General features: G+C 43.6%; 1 protein-coding gene across 20 annotated transcripts in view; it reads right to left on the bottom strand.

Annotated features, from left to right (window-relative positions):
- PARD3 (par-3 family cell polarity regulator) overlaps positions 1-22,944 on the bottom strand; it is a 704,358-nt gene that overhangs the window by 566,512 nt on the left and 114,902 nt on the right. For all 20 annotated transcript variants that reach the window (XM_021665196.2, XM_021665212.2, XM_021665198.2 and 17 more), the window contains exon 2: positions 7,861-7,962. In XM_021665196.2, coding sequence (XP_021520871.2) covers positions 7,861-7,962 — 102 coding nt within the window. The remainder of the gene's footprint in view (positions 1-7,860; positions 7,963-22,944) is intronic.

The raw sequence follows: 22,944 nt of genomic DNA, 5'->3' as shown, positions 1-22,944 counted from the left end.
AATGAGGAAAATCACGCGTAATTAAGTACTTGACTTTAATTTTCTTTTGGTATCATTTAAAATACTACCTCTTCCCCTCCATAAAAAATGAGTTTTTATAATGTTACAAATTCACAACGACCAGGCATAAAATTTGCATCTCCGAGACTGTATCCCTGCTACAGAGACAGGACCATTAGAGCTGTGGTTTCCTGACATAGTGAGCCTAAATGCCAGCAGGAGGGGCTGTAAAATGCAGATGACCAGGCCCCTTCAGAGCTCCTAATTCCCAGGCTGGGTATCTACATTTTCAACATGCATCCAGGGGATTTTCACAAAACAGGACATTTTTCAGATAAATGTTATTATTATTTAAAAGAGGTATAATGCTGCTTCTTTTTTCCTTAAACCAAAAAGCAAAATAAGTGTCAAAATCCTTACTCGGAGTAGCTACCAAAAATAGATGAAAACATTCCATGATGATTAAATCAGAATCGAATGTCAGAGCCATGGAAAAGAGCTGTGTGACTGACTGCATCACACAACCCCTCAGTCCAAATAATGCATCCAGCCATGTCTGTGAATCTGGGTGTGGTGAGTCTAAGGTACTAATCATATTTCTTACAGTTTCAACTTACAATGGGCACTTTAGGAATGTCACTCAAAGGTGTTTAATTATGCATATATTTTTGAAGTATTTCTGAACAAATAAAACACACCTTTAAACACACTTCAGTCTATGATACGATGTACTCTAGCATTTTTCTATTTGGAAACTGATTTCAATCAACATGATATAAAATTGTCTAAAGTGGTATTTTACCTATTAATGTTTAAAACATTTTTCCCAGGTTAAGGGACAATTTAATTTGTATAGAAAATATGCTAAATGATTCTAGAAAATACAGATTTATCATCATCAAATTCACAGATGGATACAAAATCTAAAATGTCATTTATTAAGAATTGTGTGATTTTAATATGCCAGTATTTAAAAAGATCAAGCATAGTTTGTCTTATGCTTGGTTTTGTGTATAACCTAACAGTTAATTGTGTTGAAAAAAAAAAGTGCATAACTTTCAGTTGCTGAATAACAAATTTTTCAGTAACAGTTTCATCCACCTTAACCTCACTGATTTTTAAATTTTATTTTTATTTTTTATTCTTTGAGATGGAGTTTTGCTGTGTCGCCCAGGCTGGAGTGCAGTGAAGCAATCTCGACTCACTGCAACGTCTGCAAGCAGTTCTCGTGACTCAGCCTCCCGAGTAGCTGGGATGACAGGCACGTGCTACTACGCCCGGATAATTTTTGTATTTTTAGTAGAGATGGGGTTTCGTCATGTTGGCCAGGCTGGTCTTGAACTCCTGACCTCAAGTGATCTGTCCACCTCAGCTTCCCAAAGTGCTGAGATTACAGATGTGAGCCACTGCGCCCAGATGGCCTCACTGAATTTTTATAACACTCAACCCAATGACTACAGAATACATTATTTTCAAGTACCCGTAAGACGTCCACCAAAAAGGCCATATGCTGGACCAAAAAGTAAGTCTCCATGTATTTCAAAAGACTTTGCAGAAACCACCGTGCTGAACGTCTACATCCTAATGTTCTGCCGCCTCAAAGCGTAAACTCTGTCCAGGGCATCTGTGTCAGCTGGAGTGCAAGGGGACGAATGGAAACAGACATTGGTACTGCGTAACCCTTCTGCCTAACTACATTCTGCTGAACCTGAGTCCACTGAGTTCAGCATTCTCAGAAGCATCAAGACCGTACAGCCCCATAAATCCTACTTGTGCAACAACCAAACTTCCACAACAGGCTATTCTAAGCCACATATCGGGACCAGGCATATCCCAGAAAACATATTATAAGCCACTCCTCACTTGCTCTATGGAAAGGCACAAAGTCAAGGTGTAAAGCAGGATGGCACCACCCCGAGGGAAAGCTCAAGTCTGTAAAAGAGAAAGGAACCGTGGTTGACAAACAGGCGTGCTCACCCCAGCTGCTCAGAGCACAGAGAGTGCCAAAGGGAACAGTGCACAGGTGAGCACTGCAGCTGTCTCCACAGTCATCTAAGTGTCCATGGCAAGTACAACGAGACTGCATGTGAATCCATACATCAAAAGACAGCTGGACGCAATGGCTCATGCCTGTAGTTCCAGCACGTTGGGAGGCCGAGGCAGGAGGCACACTTGAGCCTACGAGTTTGAGACAAGCATTCATCGTGCAGTATGCCTATAGTTCCAGCCACTCAAGAGGCTGAGGTGGCACCTAAATAGGAAGACAGGAAGTCAAACTATCCCTGTTTGCAGGCAATATGGTTCTATACCTAGAAAACCCGACAGTCTCTGCCCAAAAGCTCCTTGATCTGATAAACAACTTCAGCAAAGTTTCAGCATACAAAATCAATGTATAAAAATGAGTAGCATTCCTGCACACCTCAACATCCAAGCTGACAGTCAAATAAAAAACACAATCCCATTCACAATAGCCACAAAAAGAATAACATGCCTAAAAATATAACTAAGCAAAGAAAGGAAAGATCTCTAAAAGGAGAATTAAAAACACTGCTCAAAGAAACCAGATATGATACAAACAAATGGAAAAACTTTTCATGCTCTTGGATTGAAACAGCAAATATTGTTAAAATGGCCATACTGCCCAAAGCAATTTACAGATTCAATGCTACCCCTATCAAACTACCAATGACATCCTTCAAAGAATTAGAAAAAAATATTTTAAAATTCACGTGGAACTGAAAAAGAACCTGAATAGCCAAGGCAATCCTAAGCAAAAAGAACAAAGCTGGAGGCATCACATTACTCAACTTTAAACTATAGTACAAGGCTACAGTACCCAAAACAGCATGGTACTGCTACAAAAACAGACACACAGACCCATGGAACAGAACAGAGAGCCCAAAAATAATGCTACACACCTACAACCATCTGATCTTTGACAAAGCTGACAAAAACAAGCAACAGGGAAAGGACACCCCATTCAATAAATGGTGCTGGGATAACTGGCTAGCCATCTGCAGAATATTGACACTGGACCCCTTCCTTAAACCACACATAAAAATCAATTCAAGATGGATTAAAGAATTAAATATAAAATCTAAAACTATAAAAACCCTGGAAGATAACCAAGGAAATACCATTCTGACCACAGGTCCAGGCCAAGACTTCATGATGAAGACAGCAAAAGCAGCTGCAACAAAAACAAAAATTGACAAATGGGACCTAATTAAACTAAAGACCTTTTGCACAGCAAAAGAAACTATCAACCTACAGAATGGGAGAAAATATTTGCAAATTATGTATCCAACAAAGGTTGAATATCCAGCATCTGTAAAGAACTTAAGCAAACTAACAAGAAAAAAACAACCCCATTAAAAAGTGGGCAAAGAGGTCGGGTACAGTGGCTCAGACCTGTAATCCTAACACCTTGGGAGGCTGAGGCGGGCGGATCACCTGAGGTCAAGCATTCAAGACCAGCCTGCCCAACACGGCAAAACCCCATTTCTACTAAAAATACAAAAATTAGCCGGGCATGGTGGTGATCACTTGTAATACCAGCTACTCAGGAGGCTGAGGCATGAGAATCACTTGAACCCAGGGCGGAGGGTGCAGTGATCCAAGACTGCTCCACTTCACTCTAGACTAGGCAAAAGAATGAGACTCCATCTCAAAAAAAAAAAAAAAAATTGGGCAAGGAACAAGAACAGATGCTTTTCAAAAGAATACATATAAATGGCCAATAAACTTATGAAAAAATGTTCAACATTACTATTATTAGAGAAATGCAAACCAGAACCACAATGAGACACCACCTCCCACCAGTCAGAATGGCTATTATTAAGTCAAACAATGCATCCATGTGATGGGTGATATTTGAAGAAAAAAAATTAAAAGTCAAAAAATAACAGATGCTAGAGGTGCAGAGAAAAGGGTGCAGAGAAAAGGGAATGCTTCTACACTGCTGGTGGGAGTGTAAATTAGTTCAGCCATTGTGGAAAGCAGTATGGCAATTTCTCTATGAATTTAAAACAGTTATTATTCAACCCAGCAATCCCATTACTGTGTGTATATCCAAAGAAATATAAATTGTTCTGCCATAAAGACACACATATGTGTGAGAACAATTGATACACACAATGAACATATACACATATGTTCACTGCAGCACTATTCACAATAGCAAAGACATGGAATCAACCTAAATGCCCACCAGTGGTAGACTGGATAAAGAAAATGTGGTACAGATACACCATGGAATACTAGACAGCCATAAAAAAGAACAAGGTCATGTTTTTTGCAGCAACATGAATGGAGCTGGAGGCTAGGACTCCTAAGTGAACTAACGCAGGAGCAGAAAACCAAATGATGCGATCTCACATGGACATAAACAGAAAAACAACAGACAGCAGGGCCTACTTGAAGAGAGAGAGAATCAAAACCTTCACCTATCAGGTACTGTGTTTATTATCTGGGGTGACAATCTGTACACCAAACCCCCATGACACTCAATTTACCTATATAACAAACCTGCACATGTACCCCTGAATCTAGAATAAAATTAAAAAAAAAAAAAAAAAAGAGGCTGAGGCAGGAAGATCACTTGAGCCTGGGAGGCTGAGGTTGCAGTGAGCTATATAATTACACCACTGCACTCCAGCCTGGGTGACAGAAGGAAACCTTGTCTCTAAGTAAATTAAATTAAAACAACACACTGCACAGCCATGCTGGCATAGCTATGGTTCATGGACACAGAAATATATACATATACTAACCTCAAAATTTAAAAAAAACTATTCAAGTCTCTTTAGAGAAAAAGATTATGTATCTGAAGAAAGAGACGAGTCAGGATGAAAACCTCAAACAACAGCGATGAGCTTTCAGCGACAGCAGAATGGCAGGTGATTCGTTCCTTTGTATGTGTCTGCATTTTCCAATTTTTCCTCACAAGGAGTTACGGTTTTTGTTTTGTTTTATTTTTTCAGGGGGGAGACAGAGTCTTCTTGCCCTGTGGCCCAGTCTGGAGTCCAATGGTGTGATCTCGGCTCACTGCAACCTCTACCTTCCGGGTTCAAGTGATTCTCCTGCCTCAGCCTCCTGAGCAGCCGGAATTACAGGCATGTGCCACCACACCCAGCTAATTTTTTGTATCTTTAATAGAGACAGGCTTACCATGCCCGGCTAATTTTTTGTATCTTTAGTAGAAACGGGGTTTCACCATGTTGGCCAGGCTGGTCTCAAACTCCTGACCTTGTGATCCACCCACCTTGGATTCCCAAAGTGCTGGGATTACAGGCATGAGCCACCACACCCAACCAGAGCTGTGCTATTTTTACATAGGAAATAATAGCAAGAGAGAGGAATAGAGAAACAGAGGGAGGAGAGAAGAAAAAAACCACAGAAAAAGACGTAAGAAGAAGAAGGGAGAAGAGGAAGCCACTGAGAGATCGATTCATTAATTCATCCCTTTCTAATCTCCTGGTGGAGAAAGAACACCTGTTTAAATTCTTCATAAATCTCTGTAGTTGCCTTAAACACTGGAATTTAGGCACACAATAAATGAAAGATGGTACTCTTCACGTGGACTGCAGAAAAGGATTTCAGAGTTACCCTAAGCCTGGCTCACTGAAAAGCCCGAGAAGGAGAAAAGGCACCAAGAAAAATAGCATCAAAACTTAAGTCAGCAGGAAGTTCTGCGTTTGTTGACATAATGTATTCCTCGCCCACAGGAGCCACATGTGACAAACTCCACTATGACAGGTGCTAAGTTAATCTAATCTTCCGAATGTATACAATATTTGGCATTTGATGTTTTTTGTTTTGCTTGAAATTTCACGAAAACATGTACGACATGCCCCAACTCTCAGCCAGGCACAATGCTGTCAGGAATGCAGGTGTGCATAAGACACACAGCTGTGCACACCCAGCTCGCAGCGGAGGGCAAGAACAGCAGGCCGGGAAGAGCGGGCCAGGAACCAGACGGAGCCCCAGTAGGAAGCAGAGTGAGTGTCCGGGTGACCTTACCATCTTCCGACCTTGTGATGTAACCTGGCTGGCTCAATACCCTGTGCCACTGCAGTGAGGTTTTAGGAGACAGCCAACCAGGTCGTTGCCTCCATACAACCATGCTGATGCAACTACACATGTGGCTATGAGCCCTTCTGCAATTCCTTATAAACCAAATACAAAAGGAGTGGCCAGATGGCTCCAGAAGCCTGCTCAAGTCTCCTCAGAACCATAAAGAATGTGCTGGGCTTGGCACAGTGGCTCACGCCTGCAATCACAACACTTTGGGAGGCCGAGGTGGGAGGATCACTTGATCACAGGAGTTGAGAGCAGCCTGAGCAACATAGCAAGACCCTGTTTCCACAAGTAATTTAGAAATCAGTGGGCATGGCTGGCTACTCAGGAGGCTGAGGTGGGAGGCTCACGTGAGTCTCGGAGGTGGAGGCTGCAGTGAGCCGTGATCACACCACCGCACTCCAGCCTGGGCAACAGAGCAAGACCCTGTCTCCAAAAAGAACTTGCTGACTTCTACATACAGAGCCAAACAGCCCGTCATGCATTCTCAAAATGCTGAACGTTCCTCCTCCCTCTCCTCCTCCCTTCCTCATTCCTCTCAAGAGTACAGAAAAAAGTGGGGAGGGAACACGGAAGTGCAGTAGGTGGATATGTCCAGGATCCAAACTCACAGACCACAGTAAAGACGGGGGAAGACACACAGAGCACAGTGCACTGTCAGAGAAAAGGCTGAGCTTCCTAACAGCCAGGCCCTGCACGGGAGGACACAGTCGCCCATCACACAGCAAGGCCGAGCTACCTGAGAGCCAGGCCCTGCATGGGAGGACACACTCGCCCATCACACAGCAAGGCCAAGCTACCTGAGAGCCAGGCCCTGCATGGGAGGACACACTCGCCCATCATACAGCAAGGCCCAGCTACCTGAGAGCCAGGTCCTGCATGGGAGGGCTGCCCAGGACACACTCGTCCATCACACAGCAAGGCCAAGCTACCTGAGAGCCAGGCCCCGAATGGAGGGGATGCCAGGGACACACTCACCCATCACACAGCAAGGCCAAGCTACCTGAGAGCCAGGCCCTGCATGGAGGGGATGTCTGGGACACACTCGCCCATCACACAGCAAGGCCCAGCTACCTGAGAGCCAGGCCCTGCATGGGAGTGCTGCCCAGGACACACTCGCCCATCACACAGCAAGACCGAGCTACCTGTGAGCCAGGCCCTGCTTGGAGGGGATGCCAGGGACACAGTCGTCCATCACACAGCAAGGCCGAGCTTCCTGAGAGCCAGATCCTGCATGATGGGGCTGCCCGGGACACACTCTCCCATCACAGAGCAAGGCCAAGCTTCCTGAGAGCCAGACCCTGCACGATGGGGCTGCTCAGGACACACTCGACCATCACACAGGAATGCAGTGGGCTGCACAGTCTGCTGTTGGGATGGATCTTCTCTGGACCAACACTGGGACCAGAACGCAGAGCTGCTGCATACTGTGTGACACGGAGATGATAAGGACAGGCCCGAGTTGTCAAGAAAGGTGTTATGTTTGGTTAAATTAAGGTGGAATAAGGCACAAAAATCTTTTTGTGATACTTCCATTGCAAAGCTGTAATTTTAAAACCCTAAAACTTAGTGTTAAGTCCCAGGTATCAAGAAAATCATTATACCTTGGTATTCAGGACAGTGAAGATTCGTGATACTTACTATAAAAGAAAATATAGTAGTGTGGGTGGCTCAAACATAATTTAAAGTATGTGTCTAAAACAGAAAGGAAAAGAATCGCACCCACTCCGCAGCCCTCAAAAATAATGCATGCAGAGCAGGTTCCCCGGGACTTGAACTTACTCTGTCTTTATCATCTGCTACATCACACAGAATATCATCAAGGTCTAGTATTCCTCCATCTCCATGTTCCAAGCGATGCACCTGTATCCAGTAGTTTGGATCCTAAAGGAAAGAACAGAAACACTGAATATAGCAAGTTAGCATCACCAAAAGGGAATCAGACATTTCAAACCATGATAACTTCCTGCCCATAAACAAGAATCGACCGTATCAACAATACTGTAATTGATTTAAAATTCAGGCAGCACCCTAAGTTTGGTGTTAAGTTACTGCTCCTTTTATGATGGAGTGACTCATACACACTCTTCCCTCTGGCTCTGATACTGATACTCCATTATGACAGGAGCTGCATAAACCAGCAATATGTACTGCATAAGAAATACTGATTTCCCTAAAGCATACTAGATTTCCCTAAAGCATACTGATTTCCCTAAAGCACACTAGATTTCCCTAAAGCATACTGATTTCCCTAAAGCATACCAGATTTCCCTAAAGCACACTAGATTTCCCTAAAGCACACTAGATTTCCCTAAAGCATACCAGATTTCCCTAAAGCACACTAGATTTCCAATTGCCCAATATATGAAACACTTATCAATCCACCCAATGCAATCTACAGAAATATTCTAAAGAGCAAACAGCATATATTATGTGTCTGAAGAATTCATATTTTTGCTCATCTGTAAAAAGTAGTTTGCACACCCTGGTGGCTCAAAGTGTTTCTTACAAACAGGTCTAAAGATAGGGACGCAGAAGGATGCTGACAAGACCATAGTGAACAAAGCGCTTCCTGTGTGGTTTGAGCCTCCTTTCAGAGAGGCAAAATCACACACACACACACATACACACACACACACACACACACACACACCCCTAAACATACACACCGAAATTTGCAGTGGTTATCACTGCAGTGGAATTGGAGAGAAGGGAAAAAAGGGACATCATTTTAAATTGTATACACTTCTATCTGGTGAACACATATTTTAAAATCCTTAAAACACTGCTTTCAAATTATCTGAAGGAACACAGTTGTGTGTTTCTGAACTTCCACATCACTCTCATGTACATATTCAAATGAAAATATACTAAATTGTATGTTTCACCATTCCCTACTGTTTTCATTCTGCAACACACAACTGCTATCCAAAAGTTCAAGGTAATCCTCCATTCTTCAAATCTAAAAGGTGACGTCTGATATAGTTCTTTCCTGAAACAAAGCTTGGAAGAAGGAGGGAAACAATTAATGAGAGTTAAAATACGGATTCCTGGACTCCAGATATACTGACATGACCCTGGGGCAGGGGTGTGGGGAGAATCTATATTCTTTTTTTCTTCTTTTGTTTGTTTTTGAGAATCCATATTCTTAAGAAGCTCTCCAAGTCCATCTCTAACAAAGCACGCCTAAGAATCACTAAAATGGAACACTTATTTTAAAAATGCAGACTGACCAATCTTTGTCACTTTTTAACCAGTACAGCAAGAGCTCAGACCTTAATCCTCCAAGTTTTTAAACATTACCATTAAAACCATTATGCAAATAACAGAATTCCTCTGCACCTTCATCTGTCTGGACCTCTATGAAAGGAATCATTTATCTAGAACACTGAGAATAAGTTTGTAAACACACGCACACACACACGCACCCCTTGGCTTCCTCTTCATTTGTGGAGCCTACTCTGACTGCACATGAATCCTAATTACAATGTCGTCCAGGAGTCCTTGGGACACTTGCCACTGAGACAGCTCCAGAATTTGTCATCTCCAGATGTGTTGAGTCCCCAAAGAATGAAGTCCCAAAACCGTTTACTAATGGTAAATGGTATTTCCTCTTCAAGGAAAATTGAAAGTCATTAATGTCCTGAGGGTGAATAAGGAAGAGGTGCTCCCTGGTCATTTAGAAAACCACATCCTGCCCACCTCTTCCCACCAAGCAAGCTCAAGGGTGACCCAATCAACTTAAATATCAACCATTTGTTTCGAAAATACTTCCACACACACACAAGCACACTGACCTCCAAAATGTGGCTTGTGAAACCATTCTTTAAGCCTCGTAATCCTGTTAACTCCCTCCAGATGAAATCATTGTCTACAGCCTTTATATAACATTCGTAGCCACCCCTTGGAAATAAATCCCCACCTATGGACTTTCTCAACCTCCTAACTTCATCCTCAAAACTTGCTACATTTTCGCCTTTTCCCCAGCACCTCTCCTTTCACAGCCTCTATTAGGCCCTGCACAATTCCATCTACCCACCCCCACCCCTGACTTCGTGCCCAAGGCCTCCAATGCCTGGACCCCACCTTACCCTCCAGGCCAACCCTGTCCATCCATCAAGACTTCCACAGGCATCCACTTCACCAAGAGCTCTTCCTGACCATCACACCCCCAAATCAGATCAGCAATCTAACTCCTTGCCCACTGTTTTCTTTTGTTTAAGACAGGGTCTCGCTCTGTCATCCAAGCTGAAGTACAATGATGTAAACATAGCCCACTGCAGCTTCCAACTCCTGGGCTCAAGCAGTCCTCCCACCTCAGCCTCCCAAAATGCTGGGATGATAGGCATGAGCCACTGAGCCCAGCCTGTCCCGCTGTTAATGTTCCTAAAAACTACAATCATATGGAAGATAGTAGTCAGGTGTCAAGCTTGAGCCTTTAAAGGCTGTGAATTATTTTTACACATGCAGCACAAAACCTTTCACTGACCCTACTTTACCTTCCAGTTATTATACCAATTCTTTGATCCTCTTGACAGCAAAATATTTTAAAGAATTGTCTATACTTGCTTCAAGCGTGTCTCCTCCCATAACCCCATTCCAATCAGGCTTCCTCTTCCCCCACAGTCCCAAAACCACCCATCACATCCACAACGGCCTCCACAATGCTTAACCCAAGTCTGTTGTCTGTCCTCATCTTATTTGGTCTATCAGCGGAATTTGTTATCCCCTCTTCAAAATAGTCTATAAACTTGGCTTATCATCCTCCAACTAACTGATCAAGGGTTCTCTAATTTTGAGAGTCAACTGTCAACTCCTGCCTCTGGAGGGGTCCTGGCTCAACGCTCAGCTATGCCAAGCAGTCGTGGTAACATCATGCCAAGGCAAATACCAGGCTGCCACTTATTAAATGCTACTCCATAAAAATGTGCTGAATGGATATTACTTTTTGAAGATAACTCAGCAGGACAACAACAGTAACCCCAACAGAGCATGTTGCATTTAAAAAAAAAATCATATAAAAATGACCTCCTCCCACTAGAGTTTATAAACCAGGAAGGATATTTTTGCCACTGAAAAATACAACTCCTTAGAACAGTGGTCTCTTGGGAGATTTTCACTGGCAGCTTTCATAACATAATTCCCTTTCAATAAACAGAGGACTTGCTGTATTTTCAAGGGAAGAGTCAAATATCCAATAAAGAAAATGCTGGAGCATGCTTATTAATTCCACTTTGTAGTAGTTTGCTTTTAAAAGTTTAAAATAATAATGGTAGAAATCATGGCTGTCCAGTCCATAGACACTTAGAAATGTAGCTGGACAAAAAATATTGTGATAAGGTCTGGCCTGGTGGCTGATCCCTGTAATCCCAAAACTTTGGGAGGTCAAGGCATAGTGACCCACACCTTTAGTCCCAACTAACTGAGAGACTGAGGCAGGAGGATCCCTGGAGCACAAGAGTACAAGGCCACAGTGAGCTATGACTGCACCACTGCACTACAGCCTGGGCAGCAGAATGAGGCCCCATGTCTCAGGGGGAAGATAAAAGTTGTGATAAGCCACTTTTTATACTACCAATAAACACTAATTCTATAATAACTGTATCAGTCATTGGGTTAATAAACATAACACAACATTCAATTTAAAATTGAGAAGAGCCGGGCATGGTGGCTCACGCCTGTATTCCTAGCACTTTGGGAGGCCGAGATGGGTGGATCAACTGAGGTCAGGAGTTCAAGACCAGCCTGGCCATCATGGTGAAACCCCATCTTTAAAAAAAATAAAAAAATAAAAAAAGAAGAAGAATGTTTCTCATTCAGGATATATCCATTTAAAATAATGAAAGACTTAAACACTAACAATAATTGTATATTATGACAACCAAAAATCCATCATACACAGCAATAAATGAGGAGAGGAGTTCATCCATCAAACAGATGATCAAGCAGCAAATGACCTTGTGGGGCAAGGCTCCCGAGGATGGGTCCAAAGCCACAGAAGAAACCTGGAGACAAAACCACATGAAGAATCGCTGCTCTTGTTCAGATGAACACGAGCTTGACCTGGCCTTGTGCTAGAGAGAACATTTCCTGAGACTAAGTTAGAATGTAAGCAGAGGTAACCCTACCAGATGCAAGCTGCAAGGCATGCTGATGCCCACTCTGCCGCAGGATGTGGTAAGAGAAAACAGTGCAAAGTCCTAAGGAGAGACTACCTCCTAGCCTACCTTCAGGAAATCTCTCAGATTCTATAAACAGCATCTTCATACCACGCAGCAAGTTAATGAACTTCTGTGAGTTATGACCTGTATAATGCATATTACCTGCATGTGCAAATTTCAAGAAAAGTATCTGCAACTAGAAATAACACCCTACTTTTGCATTAACCATGGCATACAGCAATGGTCAATATCCTGTCTAACTTAAGACCAGAAAAAGATCACTGAAAAATCCAGGTTGATTTAAAAAAAAAATTGAGTACTTACTACATGCAAAGCATTGCATGAAGGCAAAGAAACCATCATCACCCAATGTCAGAAATTAAAATATATCTGACAGGTCAAGTGCAATGGCTCACACCTATAATCCCAGCACTTTGGGAGACCAAGGCAGGCAGGTCACCCCAACATGATGAAACCCTATCTCTACAAAAGATACAAAAATTAGCCAGGCATGATGGCACATGCCTGTAGTCCCAGCTCCTCCTTCTTCTGTAGTCCCAGGAGAATCACTTGAACCCAGGAGGTGGAGGCTGTAGTAAGCCGAGATCACACCACTGCACTCCACCCTGGGCAACAGAGCGAAACTTCGTCTCAAAAATAAAATAAAATTTATCCGACAAAACATAAGTCATAAAAAAAGAGGAAGCCCATGTGTTAAAAAAAAAAACTACACCCAAAAAAAGAAAATGTTTTGTGAATTCAGGAAGGAAAGATCACTCTTACTTGGAAAGCTCGGTTTACGGGGAGGTTTTAGCAGAATCAGCTCTTAACAAGTGAGTAAAGGGGAGGGCCAGGGCACAAGAGGAGGACCCCGAGCAGGGGGAAGGAGGGTGTGAGCGGAGGGAGGGGTGGCAGAGGTGATTCAGAACGCTGTGAACACAAAGATAAAAATGAAAGGCTAAAAACATCGTTATCAGACAGATACACTTTTATTTTTCTTTCCTCCTGAAAGCCCACTGAAACCACAATACCTGTGGGGATTTTGTTGTTGTTGTTTTTGTTTTTTCCAAGCATAATCCCACAAAGACAAAGAGAACAGAGGGAAGTGAGGGAAACACAATTTTTGGAAGCTGGGAAGCAGATGGCCCAGAGGCGACACATTTTGCAGAACTGAGAAAGGAAACCCCAAGGAAACTGTGGGGAAAGCCAGAAAGCAGCATGACTTGCCCCGCAGAGCCTGTAAGAGGGTCTGGAACGGGAGAACCAAGAATGTCAGAACACAGTGACACAGATGGGAAGAAGCCGGGCACGGTAGTTCATGCTTCCATTCCCAGCACTTTGGAAGGCAGGGGCAGGAGGATCACTCAAGTCCAAGAGTTCCAGACCAGTCTGGGGAACAGTGAGGCAGCATCTCTACAAAACACTGAAAAAAAATCAGCCAGGTGTGGCAATGTGCACCTGTGCCTATAGTCCAGCTACTTGGGAGGCTAAGGTGGAGGATCTCTTGAGCCCAGGAGTTCAAGGCTGTAGTGAGCTTATCTCTTAAACTAATAAAACAATTTTGGCTGGGTGTGATGACTCATTCCTGTAATCCTAGCACTTTGGGAGACCGAGGCAAGTGGATCACTTGAAGTCAGGAGTTCTAAACCAGCCTGGCCAACATGGTGAAACCCTGTCTCTACTAAAGATACCTGTAATCCCAGCTACACGTAATCCCAGCGGATACCTGTAATCCCAGCTACTCAGGAGGCTGAGGCAGGAGAATCACTTGAACACGAGAGGCAGAGGGTGCAGTGAGCTGAGATTGCGCCACTGCACTCCAGCCTGAGCAAGAGAGCAACACTGCATCTCAAAATAATAATAATAAAACAATTTTAATTTTTTTTAAAAAGAGAGAGAGCTGGGCATGGTAGTGATGCCTGTAGTCCCAGCTACCTAGAAGGCTAAGATGGGAGGATCACTTGACCCTGGGGAGGTCGCGGCTGCAGTGAGCCATGACTGTGTCACTGCATTCCAGCCTGGGCATGGTGAGACCCTCTCTCAGAACAAGTAATAATAATACATTCAAAAGATGGGAGGAAAACAACGAGACTGTCTGAAAGTCTAGGCAGCAATTAATGCCCCCGTTTCCCAGTGCTTCCACACAGCACAGCGACAGCACCCGCCAGCCCCTGGCAGTTCACTGCAGGCTCAGACAGCAGGTCTGGACTAGAGGAGGAACAATTACAGAGGTGCCTTGTTGAAAATGAGAGGAGACACGTCAATATTTATGTACTGACTGTAGAAAAATCCAGCCCTTTGCTTCCACTTGCTCCCAGAATGGCAACCAGGGCTTATGCCCCCAGACTAGAGGTGGGAAGATCTTTCCCTGGGCCTCTGTTCATCTAAAGAGAAAAGGCCACGGGGAATCTGGCCCAGTCCAGGGACTCTCCAGTGAAGCGCACAGTGTAAGCGCCCTGGCCCGAGCTCAGGGCTCTCAAGTTACCGTTAGTGCCTTAAGTCAGAGCCAACCATGGAGAGACAGGCTTTTAAGAACACCCCAAGGATGAAGAGAGAACAAAACAAATAGTAAACAACTTGAAAGAACCAGAGACTGTATAAAAAGATGCTATTAAAAATCCATCACTGATATCCAAAGAGAGGTCAGATGATGGTACGCCCAGGCTGCAGAGGAAGATGAGAAGGGAGAAAAGCAAGAAAGGGAGAAATGTGCTGAGGGAGAATTTAAAAAAAAAAAAAAGCATTTTGAAATTAAAATACAAAAAATGGGCCAGGCACAGTGGTTCATCCCTGTAAAAAAAAATCCCACTGCGTTGGAGACCAAGGCAGGTGAACTACTTGAGGCCAGGTCTTCAAGACCAGCCTGGGCAACACAGCAAGATCCCATCTGTACAAAAAAGAAGAAAGAAAGAAAGGAAAACTAAAAATAAGCCAGGTGTGGTGGTACACATCTACATTCCCAGTTACTTAGGAGGCTGTGGCAGGAAGATTGCTTGCACCCAGGAGTTCAAGGCTATGATGAGCTACGACTGGGCCACTGCACTCTAGCCTGTACGACAGAGATGCTGTCTAAAAACATAAATAAAATGCTAAAAAAAATCTCCCCTAGGAAGCTGGAAAAAAAAAAAAAGACAAAGACAAAATAGAAAGGCCAGTAACAAAATTAGACCAGTCAAGTAAGTCAAGCAACTGAGTAACAGGAGTTCCAGAAAAAGAGAATTGGAAAAACAGAAAAATAACCAAAAATAATTTCTAGTTAATTCCCCAAAAAGACGTATGTTTCCACATTAAAAAGTTCCACAGAGACCCCAACACAACGTATGAAAGCAGACATCACCAAGTCACATCAGAGCACAAAAGAAAAACAGAAGACTGGGCTGGGCATGGTGGCTCACACCTGTAATCCCAGCACTTTGGAAGGCCGAGGCAGGTGGATCACCTGAGGTCAGGAGTTCGAGACTAGCCTGGACAACATGATGAAACCCCATCTCTACTAAAAATACAAAAATTAGCCAGGCGTGGTGGCAGGCACCTATAATCCCAGCTACTGGGGAGGCTAAGGCAGGAGAATCGCTTGAACTCGGGGCGTGGAGGTTGCAGTGAGCTGAGATCACACCACTGCACTCCAGCCTGGGTGACAGAGTGAGAGTCCATCTCAAAAAAAAAAAAAGAAAAAAAGAAAGAAAAACAGAAGATTGGCAGGGGTTAGGGGAGGAGGACTTCCAGAAAATACAACAGGCCACAGTGAGAGAGAAGGAGTCAGAGCAATACTGAAATCTGGATAATCATCTACCCGTGACTTCAAAATTCCTACAAGAATTTCCCATCCTAGAATTCCACATCTTGCCCAAATACCAGTAAAGTATTAAAGCAGAAAAAAGATATTTCTTAGAAATGCAATGTTTCCAAAAATATTACCCCTTTGTCACTAGAAGATGTGTTCCAACAAAATAAGGCAATAACCTATGAATGAGAATGACACAGACAGCATACGAAAACAAGAGACATGGCCGGGTGCAGTGGCTCATGCCTGTAATCCCAGCACTTTGGGAGGCGGAGGCAGGCAGATCAACTGAGGTCGGGAGTTTGAGACTAGCCTGACCAACATAGAGAAACCCCATCTCTACTAAAAACACAAAATAAGCCGGGCGTGGTGGCGCATGCCTGTAATCCCAGCTCCTCGGAGGCTGAGGCAGGAGAATCACTTGAACCTGGGAGGCGGAGGTTGCAGTGAGCCGAGATCGTTCCATTGCACTCCAGTCTGGACAAGAAGAGCGAAACTACGTATCAAAAAAACAAAAAGAAAGAAAGTAAACAGGAGTCATAACACAGAAAACAGCTCCCGGGACGATGGTGAAGGTGGATCCCAGATTCCAGGACATCAGCTGCAAACCAGGAGCAGAGTGACCAGTCCAGACACCCCACATGTGACCTCTTCAAGATGGCACTGAAAGAGTACTCATTGCAACTAAACACAGCAAGACGCATTTTAACAACTGACTAAAGCTGAGGCTAATTAGTTATAAATTCACAGAAGGCCAACCAAAGGAAAAAACATTCCTCGTTTCAGGGAAAACGCAAAAGTCGTGAAGGAAAGAAAAGGTAATCAAGGTATCATACGTGGTTCATATATGAGCAGCTTTAATAATAAAAATAATGTGAACCTAGAATATTTATCAAATTTGTAACTACATTTGCAACAAAGCGGTCTAAAAAATATCTGTGTAAGAGCGAGGAGAAAGACAGACACAAATACATATGAAGGAACAGAGATCCTGGAAGTGGCTATCTGTGAGTGGGGACACAGCACACACAGGGTAGTGAAATAGGTTAAATCTTCCAGGTTGAGTCAGTAGATGACAAAAAGAAAAAGGAAATGAGATAGGCAATTTACATTAAAATACAAAAGTCAGTATCAAAAGAACCAGGTGCAAGAGCTGGAAAAGGCAAACTATCCCAAAGAAAGCTCTGCCCCTTTTCATGACAATCCTAGTAGTGCTATCTGACCATGTGCACACATGTCAGGTTGAGAAACACAAAGACTGAAGAGAAACAAGTTTGAAAAGTCCTTTAAACAATAACCACGGCGCACAGTTTACAGCCCAGCATCCACCAGCCAGATCAGCCACATGACTGTCACCTTACCAAGACAAATAAAGTCCTAGTTAGTGATATAATAAATAAAAACATTTCCATGTTTTTGTTTTTAAAAATGCCCCTCAGATGTCTAAAATATTTCATAAGCCGGGCGCGGTGGCTCACGCCTGTAATCCCAGCACTTTGGGAGGCCAAGGCGGGTGGATCACGAGGTCAAGAGATCGAGACCATCCTGGTCAACATGGTGAAACCCCGTCTCTACTAAAAATACAAAAAATTAGCTGGGCATGGTGGCGCGTGCCTGTAATCCCAGCTACTCGGGAGGCTGAGGCAGGAGAATTGCCTGAACCCAGGAAGCGGAGGTTGCGGTGAGCCGAGATCGCGCCATTGCACTCCAGCCTGGGAAACAAGAGCGAAACTCCGTCTCGGAAAAAAAAAAAAAAGAGCAAGCACACTCAGCAGGAATTATGCTTCTCTCTAGATTCTCGAGGTATGCAACTCTCCAATTTAAACCAAAAACATTTTTAGAATATATTCTGAAGTTCTGTTCTTTAAAAAAAAAAATGAATCTTTGAGCTGGACACAGTGGCACACGCCTGTGATCCCAGCACTTTGGGAGGCCGAGGCAGGCAGATCACCAAGTCAGGAGATGGAGACCAGCCTGGCAAATATGGTGAAACCCCATCTCTACTAAAAATACAAAAATTATCTGGGCGTGGTGGCATGTGCCTGTAATCCCAGCTACTCGGGAGGCTGAGGCAGGAGAATCGCTTAAACCAGGGAGTCAGAGGTTGCAGTGAGACGAGATGGCAGCACTGCACTCTAGCCTGGCAACAGATCGAGAATCAGTCTCAAAAAAAACAAAAAAATCTTTGGCATTTCAAGACAGATACCACACATGCAATTCTGACTTTTCCTGATTTAATCAGCTTCATTTTTAAAATGTCAATTGGCCATATACAGTAGCTCACATCTGTAATTCCAGCACTTTCAGAGGCAAAGGTGGGAGGATTGCTTGAGCCCAGGAGTTCGAGACAAACCTGGCCAATGTAGGGAGACCCCGTCTCTACCAAGAACTTCTTTTTCTTGTTGTGGTTTTTGGTTTTTTAATTAGCTGGGCATGGTGGTGTGTGCCTATAGTCCCAGCTATCCAGGAGGCTGAAGCAGGAGGATCACTTGAGCCCGAGAGGTAGAGGATACAGTGGGCTATGACAGCACCATCGCACTCCAGACTGGGCAACAGGTTGAGACCCTGTCTCAGGAGAAAAAAAAAGCCATTCTTTTCCTATAAACTGAAACATAGGGCCCATTTTCAATCTTGTTACAGGAACACTGCTAAACATTATTTAAATGTTTCTGTTGCCTTCTCAATGAAGGGAGAAGACACAGATAGTCAGACGTCATAGCTGATATTCAACAAAATAATGACCTGTATCCCCACAAGGGAGAGGCTAGTATCTCATGCTAAGTACACTACTCGGCCCCCACTTCTCCACTCCAAACCACACCCACCACCAACGCCAAAACCTCAGTACAACACAACACAGAGCAAACCACAGACCTGCTGCCACCCTTGACAGGAAGACAGCTCCATGTATCCAATCAATCAAAAATGAGAACGGCAGCGTGAAACCAGGTGAGGTCCAAGCTCCAGGAAGTAACTCTGGCATTCCGTTTTATTAGAACTAACACGTAATCTCTCATAGAGTCACAAATTATTCAGTAATGTGGGAAATCAGCCCATCGATGACGGGAGGGGAGGGGAGGGGAGGAAAAAATGGTGTGTGCTGTTAAAACCAAGTCTGACATGACTTTCGTGCCAACACAAAGTCATGGAAGTCCCTCAACTCCTCCACCTTTCTACAGAAACTGAGGGAAAGGCCTCAGACTAAGGCCGGCAAAGGACAGAGCGAGGCAAGAATGAGACAGCAGTCACCACTAGTTATATCTGCACTGCCTTTTATCATTCTAAAAACTGCATTTATGTGCATTATCTCAGGTGCCAAGAGAGCTTATAATTCCTATTTTCAGATGAGAGAACCGAGACTCAGAGAGCATAAATTGCAGGCAAGAGGTGACAATTCATAAATGCTGTCAGCCAGGACTCCGACCCAGGTCTGCTGACTCATTCATTCCCAAGTCCTTTCTCAGACTAACACCGACAGTTTCCAATCTGAAGTGTCAGGGTTCCTTGTCTTCTTTGCACAGCCCGTCCTCCCAGCCTCTTCTCAACAGCTTCATTTGTTAATATAGTGCATAAACAGGAGTTCCAGCCAGGCACGGTGGCCCAGGCCCATAATCCCAGCACTCTGAGAGGCCATGGTCGATTGCTGGAGTTCAGGAGTCCTAGACCAGCCTGGGCAATATGGCAAGACCGTGTCTCTATAAAATACAAAAATCAAAGCAAAATAAAAAACCTTAGCCAGGCGTGGTGGCAGGTACCAGTAGTCCCAGCTACTCAGGAGGCTGAGGCATGAGGATCACTTGAGCCTAGAAGGTTGAGGCTGCTGTGAACCATGATTGTACCACTGCACTCCAGGCGGGATAAGAAAGTGAGACCTTGTCTCATAAATTAATTAAAATAAATAAAAGGCGAGGTCCACAAAACATTTCTTTTAATAAAAAGGGCCAGGTGTGGTGGCCCATGCCTCCAATTCCAACATTTTGAAAGGAAGAGGCAGGAGGATCACTTGAGCCCAGGAGTTAAAGAGACCAGCCTGGGCAACACAGTGAGATCCTGTTTCTACAAAAAAATTTAAAAATTAGGGCTGGGCACGGTGGCTCATGCCTGTAATCCCAGCAGTCTGGGGGGCAGAGGTGAGTAGATTACTTGAGGTCAGGAGTTTGAGACTAGCCTGGCCAACATGATGAAATCCCATCAATACTAATAACACAAAAATTAGCCAGGTGTGGTGGCACACATCTGTGGTCTGAGCTAATTGGGAGGCTGCCAGGGGAGGATTGCTTCAGCCCAGGAGGTCAAGGCTGCAGTAAGCAGTGATCGTGCCACTGCACTCCAGCCTGGGAGACAGAGTGAGACCCTGACTCAAAAAAAAAAAAAGAAGAAGAAGAAAAGGAGGGGAGAGGGGAGATGGGAGAGAGTGGGGGGAGAAGGGGGAGAGGGGAGAAGGGGGAGAGGGGAGAAGGGGGAAAGGGGAGGGGGGAGGGGGGAGAGGGGGAGAGGGGGGAGGGGGGAGGGGGGAGAGGGGGAGAGGGGAGAGAGGGGAGAGGAGGGAGGGGAGAGGGGAGAGGAGGGAGGGGAGAGGGGAGGGGGGAAGAGAGAAGAGGTAAAAAAGATATGGGCTGTTAAAACCAAGTCTGAAAAGCCACTCTGTTAAAATTTCTATTACATGTTCTAACCACATCCTGATTTAAAGTGGTGGTTCTCCAAATGGGAGTCCAGGCCAGTATCACCTGATAATACGTTGGAAATTCCAATGCTTGGGATACACCCTAGTTTCTACAAAAAAAACAAAAAGGCTCTGGAAGCGGGGCCCAGACACCTATTAATACATTTAAACTAGCCCTCCAGGTGTTTCTGATGCACACTAAAGTTTGAGAACCAGTGATTCAGAATGAGGGGTGAGGGGAGATCAGAAAGGAAGCTGAAACACCCTGCACCTCTTCGATACACTATGTTGTACAGTTAGCTACTACATCTTTAAAATGGTTCCCATGAACACACATACACACATATTTGTCTCCTGTAAGCATACAGATAATTTCAGTGTTCACTGTCAGAGTCTCTTTCTCAGTGTTGTTTCAACTCTAGCCTCTGTGCAGAGAATTGCTAAAGCCACATCTTCAGACCAGAACCCCCCACCAGCATTCCCACTCCAAACATCCACCTCTCACTGCAGCTCACCCTGGGAGCAGTTTGAATCCTCCAAGGAGCTACTTTTAAAAGCCTGCCAGGAAAATTGTACACAACAAACAAAAGAATTCCCATTTGGAAATTACTTGTGACTGGACAATGTTTTTATGGAGTCTTATGTTTCTTCAAATAGATTAAGCTTATATTCCTTATCTTCCCTCTAACAGCAACTTCTTGCCTTTTTCATTCCTACTGATAGAAGCATCCTCCTGATTTAACCTAATCAAAACATAACGTAACTTCTTTACAGGAAATACAGGGGATAGAGAACCAAGGTGAACAATACCATAAGGAAACAATCAGACAAATTCAGAATGTGAGTTTTTTCTTTTCGTTTGTCTTTACAACGCAACTGCACTGATCTTTAAAGGAAGAAAAAAGTCCACTTCGTCTGACATCTAATTGTAATGTATGGTCCTGAGTGGATCCTGCATCTGGAAGGAAAAAGCGCTGGGAAAAAGGAAAGGCCAACTGAAGAAATTTGTCAGGTTAGGCCATGGAATCATACATTGATAAGTTTTCTGAATGTGATCACTGCACTATAGTTATATAAAGAGTAGTCATGTTTTGAGGAAATGTATGCTTGAGTAATAAGGGTGAGAAGTGTTATAATATCTGTAGTTTAGTCTTAAATGGTTCAGTACAGAAAAATGGATACTACTACTGATGTGTATCTGTGTGTTTACATTGATGGAAAACCAACGTAGCAAATGTTAACAACTGGTGGATCTAGGTAAAGTGTCAGTGGCGCATTTCACTAAACTGTACATTAGAAACTTCAAGAGAAAATGTTAAAATTCTGTCATTAAAAAAATAAACTGGGGACTCTTCTAGATCAAAAAGATTAAGGAGGAATACCCAAATTCAAGGTCTGAGTCATGTTTGGGTCCTTGCTGGGGTTAAAACAGAACTCACTGTAGAAGACCTCTTGGGAAGAACGAGGGAAATTTTAATATGGCTCAATATGAGATAACATTAGGAAATGATTCTCAATTGTCCATGTGATAACAGCTTTGTGCATATTTAAGGAAACACCTTTATTCTAAGGAGATGTGTTTTGAAGTATTTCAAGTGCCATGTCTGCAAACAACAAAAAAAATACATATACACACATGTACATAATACGTACATGTACACATGTCCACATACAGGTGAGAATCTCTTAACCAAAAATGCTTGAGACCAGAAGTGTTTCGGATTTCCAATTTTTTCAGATTTTGGAATATTTGCATGCACATGAGATTTCTCAAAGATGGGACCTAAATTTAAACAAAAAAGTCATTTATGTTTCAAATAGGTCTTATACATGTAACCTGAAGGTAACTTTATACAGTATTTTAAATAATTTTTTACACAAAACCAAGTTTGTATTAAGTCCAAGTTTGTGTTAAGTACTTATGTGTGGAATTTTCCATTTGTGGCATCATGTCAGGACTCAGAAAGTTCCAGTTCTGGAGCATTTCAGATTTGCAGATGACAGATGCTCCACCTGTACACACACACACACCCCCCACACGAATAAATATGTATCATTTGGAGTGTGACCAGGAAAATGCAAATCATCTAAGTATTTTAAAGAGAGGGAAGTTAACACAAGGAACTGGTACAAAGATTTGTAAGAAGAGTCGTGACTCTAAACCAGGATGGCAATGAAGGCAGGGGCCACCCACAGGTTAGCAGTAGCAGGAAGCTATGACTACTCCTGGGCTGAGGGAATAAGGGGACGTAGCACCA

This window comes from Aotus nancymaae, unplaced genomic scaffold (assembly GCF_030222135.1).
Source record: "Aotus nancymaae isolate 86718 unplaced genomic scaffold, 86718_ANA_hifiasm-v0.15.2.pri h1tg000077l, whole genome shotgun sequence".
Lineage (NCBI taxonomy): Eukaryota > Metazoa > Chordata > Mammalia > Primates > Aotidae > Aotus > Aotus nancymaae.
Note: the sequence above shows the minus strand (reverse complement) of the source record. Positions and strands in the feature narration are given on the sequence as shown.